The 7012-nt window shown below is 41.7% G+C and overlaps 1 protein-coding gene across 2 annotated transcripts in view; it reads right to left on the bottom strand.

Moving 5' to 3' along the window:
* The window catches only part of Nfatc3 (nuclear factor of activated T cells 3), a 78886-nt gene extending 72339 nt beyond the window's left edge, over positions 1–6547 (bottom strand). For both annotated transcript variants that reach the window (XM_051201474.1, XM_051201473.1), the window contains exon 1: positions 6198–6547. In XM_051201474.1, the coding sequence (XP_051057431.1) occupies positions 6198–6300 (103 nt within the window). In that variant the 5' untranslated portion in view covers positions 6301–6547. The remainder of the gene's footprint in view (positions 1–6197) is intronic.
* Between the last annotated feature and the right edge of the window lie 465 nt (positions 6548–7012).

Genomic DNA, 7012 nt, shown 5'->3' on the forward strand with positions numbered 1-7012 from the left:
ACTAATATTTCAGAACATATACCAAAATATCTCTTCTGTATTAGCAAATGGAAAGCCCTTAGGAAATACAGGAATAACAAAGTTCTTAAAATTGTTATTTCTAGGTTTGGCATGATAGTGCATGCCTATAATCCCAACATTTGGGAAGCTAAGGCAGGATTAAGAACAGCCAGGAGATGGTGGTGCTTGCTTTTAATCCCAGCACTGAGGAGGCAAAAGCAGGAGGATCTCTGTGAGTTCAACACCAGCCCTGGTCTACAGAGTGAGTTCTAGGACAGGCTCCAAACCAAAGCTACAGAGAAACCCTCTCTTTAAACAAAAAAAAAAAAAAAAAAGTAACTGAAGGGCACTGGGCAGTGGTGGTGCATTACTTCAATCCCAGCATTCAGGAGGCAGAGGCAGGAGGATAGCCAGGATGACACAGAGAAACCCTGTCTTGAAAAAACAAAACAAAACAACAACAACAACAAAAAACCCACCAAAAAAGGACTCCTTTTTTAAAGACCTGAAGGGCAAAACTGGATGTGGTGGCCTTTACCTTTAATCTCAGCACTGGGGAGAAGAAACAAGTGGATCCCTGAGTTGCAAGCAAGCCTGGTCTACAGAGCAAGTTCCAGTACAGTTACATAGAGAAATCCTATTTACAAAACAAACAAACAAACAAACAAACAAAAAAACAAAATTAAAAAAGCCAGCAGTGGTTGCACATGGCTTCAATCTCAACAATTGGGAGGCACAATCAGTCAGGTCTCTGAGAGTTCTAGGCCAGCCTGGTCTACAGAGCCAATTCCAGGACAGATTCCAAAGCTACATAGAGAATCCCTGTGCCATCTCAAAAAAGAATTGAAGTAGTATGGGCTACATTGTCTCAAAAGATAAAGAAAGGATAATGGAATGCCAGTATTCGCCTAGATTTCCTGATTGTGAAGTAATGTAACCAGCAGCCACCTCAGCTACCACAGCTAACCTTCCCTGCCATAAGGAACAGTATTCCCTAAAAACATGTACAAAGTAAATCCTCCCTCAAGTTAGATTATTTCTGAGTATTTGGTCACAACAATGGGGAAATTTCCTTTGAAGTAGGGTCCCAGCAACTATGAACTCTGAAGAACTCTGCTTCAGTTCTCTGAGATACTGCCTGCAGATGCTTGAGAAAGGGATGAAGATGCTTGTCAAAACCACCTGAACTGGAGGAACTTAATCAGAAGCCTCAAGACAATAAAGGATAGGGCATGTTCTAACTTCCACAGAGAAACAGCAGGTAATGAAGACTACTCTAAAATTAACACAGGTGGGGCCTTTCTATCTTTTTAACTACTGAAAAAGTTACTATTTCCAGGAACCCATCTACTCTCATTGTAAAATACTTTACAGAACCATTTTCACCTATCTCTGGAAGGTTGGAGCTATAAGAACAAAGCTCTCTGAAGACTGGTACAATTTTAAATTGTATGGCAGACTTTAGTAAAATCAGTAGCAGTACTATTATAGATGCATTTTTAGAAATAAATATATATATATATATATATATATATATATATATATATATATATATATATCTCCCTACAATATTGGCAGGCAAAACAAACTAACAAACAAAAACCACACATACACAAACCCAAGGCCCAGTTCCAAAACACAATGTGATAAAAACAAAAGAATGAAGGTCAGTCAGATATCTCAGCAAGTAAAAGTGCTTGCCTCCAAGCCTATACAACCTGAGTTCAATTCCTGGAGCTCACAGAATAGGAGAGCACTAACTACCTCAAGTTGTCTTCAAGTCTTCTACACACAAGCTGCAGCCATGCATGCAGACACAAAATAAATATTAAAAAAAAATTAAAGATGAACACAAGGTTTTTTTGTTGTTTTATTGGTTTCTTAAATTCTTTTGAAAATTATTGTATGTGTGTATGTATGATGCGTTAGTGTAGGCATGTGCATGTCACAGCATGCACAATGGAGATCAGAACCTTGGGAATCAGTTTTTTCCTTATATCTTTACAGGGAGTTCAGGGTTTAAACTCAGGTCATCAGACTTGCACTGCAAGTCTTTTAACTGCCATGTACATCTTTCCAGTCCTCATATTACTGGTTTCTGGAAACAGAATTTCAGGTAGCCTAGAATGGCCTCAAACTTTTTATCTAATAATTACAGGCTTATCTTGAATTCCTAATTCCCTGCCTCCACTATCCAAGTGCTAGGATTACAGGTATACATCATCATGCCTGACATTAACTGAATTTGTCTATTTATTTATTTGTTTATTTATTTGGTCAGCCAACTTTTTTGTTGTTGTTTGTTCATCTGTTTATTTGGTTAGTTAGCTTAAGGCAGGATTTTTCTGTGTAGGCCTGACTGTCCTGGAACTCAGAGATCTACCTGCCTCTGCCTCCTAAGTGCTGGGATTAAAGGTGAGTGCCACCACTGCCCAGATAGATCAATTTTGTTTGCTTGTTTGTTTTGTTTTTCAAGACAGGGTTTCTCTGTATTGCTTTGGAGCTTGTCCTGGAACTCTCTCTGTAGACTGGAACATTACAAGATAATTTATCAAAGAGATAGTAAATTATATTGACAGTACTGACTGAACACTAGACAAAGTTAAAAAAAAAAAAGTAAATTATAGCCAAAGGGTCTGTAGGAAAAAAACCAAATTTACACATGAAAAACCTGTGTAGTAGGGGTAGCTAAAACAGGGAAACTACCATGAGTTTGAGAATAGCCTGGGCTATTAATATTTGAGGGGATTATGTAAATTTCTTGCAAAAAACATTATAAGGCAAAGATATTTCTTCCTTCAAAAACAGCAGTAGATAAAACATTATAATGTAGCATGAATTTCTTCTGTTCATTCTCATTTTGAACTAAAAATATTTAATAAAATTTGAGGCTAGAAAGATAGCTCAACAATTATGAGGACCCACAATGGGTGGTTCACAACTGTCTATAACTGCCGCAAGATGGGAAGTAGAGACAGGCTCAGTGAAAGAGCCTGTCTTCAAGGGAATAAAACAGTTTAAAAGCAGAACATTGCACTTCCTCCTCTGGCCTCCATGTGTGCACATGGATACACACACACACACACACACACACAAACTTGGAGTGAGTTTAAGCATATGTTTTGTAGAACCTTGACTCAAATAAATAGAAATTGAAAGATAGGCACATGTGTTAAGGCATGCCTATAATTCTACCATTTGGGAAGTAGAAATAGGAAGATCACATGAGATGGTTCCAAGGTCATCCTCTAGTACATAGTGAGAGGACAGCTAGGACTCTAAGAAGATCTTGTCTAAATGAATAGGATGGAGAGAGAATTCAGTAGGTAAAGTACTTGCATCACAAGTATAAGGACCTAAGTTTGATTCCTAGAAACTATGTAAAAATGCTGGGTGTGGTGATACAGGTTTGTAACCTCAGCATTGAGAGGGCAGAGACACAAGGATCCCTAGGGTTCACTAGATAGACATGTCTAATTGGTAAGCTCCAGACCAATGAAAAGACCCTATGTCAAAACAGATGGTCAGCTTGTCTGAGAATGACACCTGAGGATAACCTGTAACTTACACACTATACGTTCCCACCCACACATGCAAGCAAGCACACACACACACACACACAAAAGAAACTGAATTTTAAGATAACAATTATAACAGCAAACTAAACTAGAGAGCTGCAAACAATAAACTCGAGTACTAGAAGCTGCTCTTTTTACTGGGATATATGATCAGTTTAAAGCTAGATGATACTAGGAAAAAGTTTAACAAAATAGTTTGATTTAAAAAAAAAAAAAAAAAAAAAAAAAGCTGTCCTGAAACTCTCTATGTAGATCAGGCTGGCCTTGAACTCAAAGAGATCTCCACCTATCTTTGCTTCCCAAGTGCTGGGGAGTCAAGGTGTTTCCACTATGTTCAGCCTCCACAAAGGATTTTTCAAAAACTTTTCACTGTGGAAATTTCAATGTGCTCTATCTATTCTCAAAGGTAGAACCAATGTAGGCCAAAATTACCAAGATTTACTATTTTATGGAACTGACTAATCAGCCAAAGAACCAGAACAGTACTAATTACCATAAAAAAGAATTGATTCAAAATTTAAGTGGCATTTACTCATTAAAAATCAACAATTGTGTTAAAACAGCTGAGAGTGGTGTCTCACTTCAGTTATCCCAGTAGTCTCAGAGGCTGAACCAGGAAGAATGCTTCCGTTTTGAGATCAGCCTGGGCTATATAGTGAGTTCTAGGCCAGCCAGTGATACATAAAGAAACAATGTCTCAATAAAATACAAAAGCAAAAAGTTTTTTTTTATATGAATTTCACCATATTGTGAAATATTTTTTTCTTCAAGACAGGTTTCTCTTTGTAACAGCCCTGACTGCCCTGGAACTCACTTTGTAGACCAGGCTGGCCTCGAACTCACAGAGATCAGCTGAGTGCCTTCCAAGTGCTGGGGATCAAAGGTATGTGCCACCACTGACCAGCTGGAAACATATTTTTAAGAAAATGACCACTGAATATGTTGGCACATGCTTCCAATCCCAGCAGTTGGAAGATGAGGCAGGAGACCACTGGGAACTAGAGACTAAGAAATGATAGAAAAAAAAATGAAAGAAAAAAAAAAGAGAGGAAGAAAAACCTCCCAGAACATTTTAAAGTGGGCTTCTGAAAAAAATAAATAAAAATAAAATTGTTCATGTCTACCTCTGGGAATTCCAATTACAAATCAAGTTACAAACTTTCTTCCTAAAAACTCACTCAAACAAGTTTTCATTTTTTTTCAATCTCCATAATCTAAATACAATTCAATGCCATCCTCTTCATAGCCCCACTTTTTCTGTTTCTTTTATCTATAAAATTTAGACAAAATTCAGTTTGCCTAATAATAAAGCTATTTGGGCTATGTGTTTCTTTCATCTATTTCACAACTTCCTTCAGAAGCCCGGGACTTTTTGCATCAATGTAACAACACTACACAACTAAGTATCCAGTAGTATCTTCAACATAAGCCTGGTTCAATTAACTCTAATGGAACTGAAAATAAACATAGCCAACACTTAACTACTATAATTATTTCTTACACTGAAAAAGGCATCTAACATATAAAGGCTAAAAAGGAACTAATAAAATAGGCATTGTACCACCTAGAGACTCAGCTTACAAAAAATTCTTTCAAGGCAACTCTGGGAAAACAATCTACTGGACTTCAATATAATACGAACAACAGTAAGTTAACTCACTAATACAACAGTAAGTAACCCACTAATACTGGAAAAGATAAACAGAGATACTCTTACACATCTTCTTTTCTAAGTTCTGTTACATATGTAATAGGGAAACTGAACTTAATGAACCACACTATTCCAAAGCAGGTCACAGGAGAGCGTTTAAGTCCCCAGCCATCATCCTGTTTCTATTTCCTGACTGGTCTGACCTGCAAGCATTATGGTGCCGGGCTTTCCCAACCTAAGATCTCGTTTAAAGAAAAAAAAAAAAAAAAAAAAAAACTTCTGAGAAAAGCTTAAAACAAAAGTTGACTTCTAGAACATTCTAGGGAACTTAAAAAAAAAAAAACATCCTAACTTAAAAAAAAAAAAAAAAGAAAAAGAAAAAAGAAAAATCTCCAGAAACACTTTGCTCAAGTAAAACAACCCGGTTTTCAGCAAAGTCCGTTATAGTATACCTGAAATTAAGTGTAGAACATAAATTTGCAAAACTGAACAATTTCTCGAATGTGTTGCTTTCCTAGCAAAGTAGATTTAAGAAAATATACTAATTTAAAAAGGTTCCTACACTACAAGAGTACGCATCTTTCAAATAAAGAATTTCACGAGCAAACTAAAAACAGCTATGCGCGCTTCGGCTTGCTTCACCGGGACGTTTCCTCAGCACCACGCTGGCACACAGCGACAGCAAGAAACCTCTTGGGGCTTTGGCCCCAACCCTCTGCCTCCAAACTCCGGGCGTCCACGGGCCACGGGCCACTGGCCTCCCGGAGTCAAGTTCCTACGACTTAGCTTCCAATCAAGCCACTTCCACGTCTGCGAGAGCCACACGCCTCCTCCTCCTCCTCCTCCTCCTCCTCAAATTAAATCAGGCTTCACTCGCCACACGCACGCACCAGGGGGACCCGGGAAAGGCCAGCCGGCGGGAGCACGGGGAGGGCACGCTCCACAGTCCAGGCTGGCCCGGCACCCACCTGCAGGCCGCGAGACCTGGGACACCGGCGCTGGTGCCCCGTCCTCGCCAAAGACGAGTTTGAAGTCGAGCTCGTCGTGGGCGCCACAGTTTGCAGTAGTCATCGGCGTGGCCCCGGGTGCTGCGGCTCCTCCTCAGGCGGCCGCGGCGGCTCCTCAGCGCCGCTTCATGCTGGGCCGCGCCGGCCAGGAGGTCGCGGCTCCACTGCAAACTTTCCGGGCGGGGCCCGCGAAGCGGAGCGTTCCGTTCCGACCTAGAAAGCTGGCCGAGCGCCCCGCCGCACCAGGAGCCGCCACCGCCGCCAGTCGAGGGTGCCTAACAGCCACGGTCGCCTCAACCAAGGCTCCCCGCCCCCCCTCCCACGGACGACTCCGCTGCCGCCACCGCCGCCGGCGCGCTCCCGCGCCCTGCAGCGCGCCCAACCCCGCCCCGCCCCCCGCCGCGCTCCCATCCGACGGGGCGGCCCATAGGCCGCTGGCTCCGCTGACAGTCATGGGCCCCGCCTCCTCGCCGGCCTATCGCGTGACTCCTCTGCAAGGAGGAAGTCACGTGACAAGGAGCTGTAGAGCCCTGCTCCCTCTCGGGAGTTGTAGTTAGTCTATTTCTTCCGCAATTTCTAAACGGAGTGTAGGGCCAATTGCGTTGTCTAACTAGATTGGGAGCCCACCATAGGCCAATGGGAGGCCATCCCTTTCCCCATTGGGCGGGACTCACGTCGAGGAAGGGGCAGTAGAGCGCTAGGGTTATGGGTGTCCTGAAGAAGATGCATCAGACCACGTCGGGGTTACTTATACACCACTCATTCCTGCATCCCTC

Source organism: Phodopus roborovskii, unplaced genomic scaffold, assembly GCF_943737965.1.
Source record: "Phodopus roborovskii unplaced genomic scaffold, PHOROB, whole genome shotgun sequence".
NCBI lineage: Eukaryota > Metazoa > Chordata > Mammalia > Rodentia > Cricetidae > Phodopus > Phodopus roborovskii.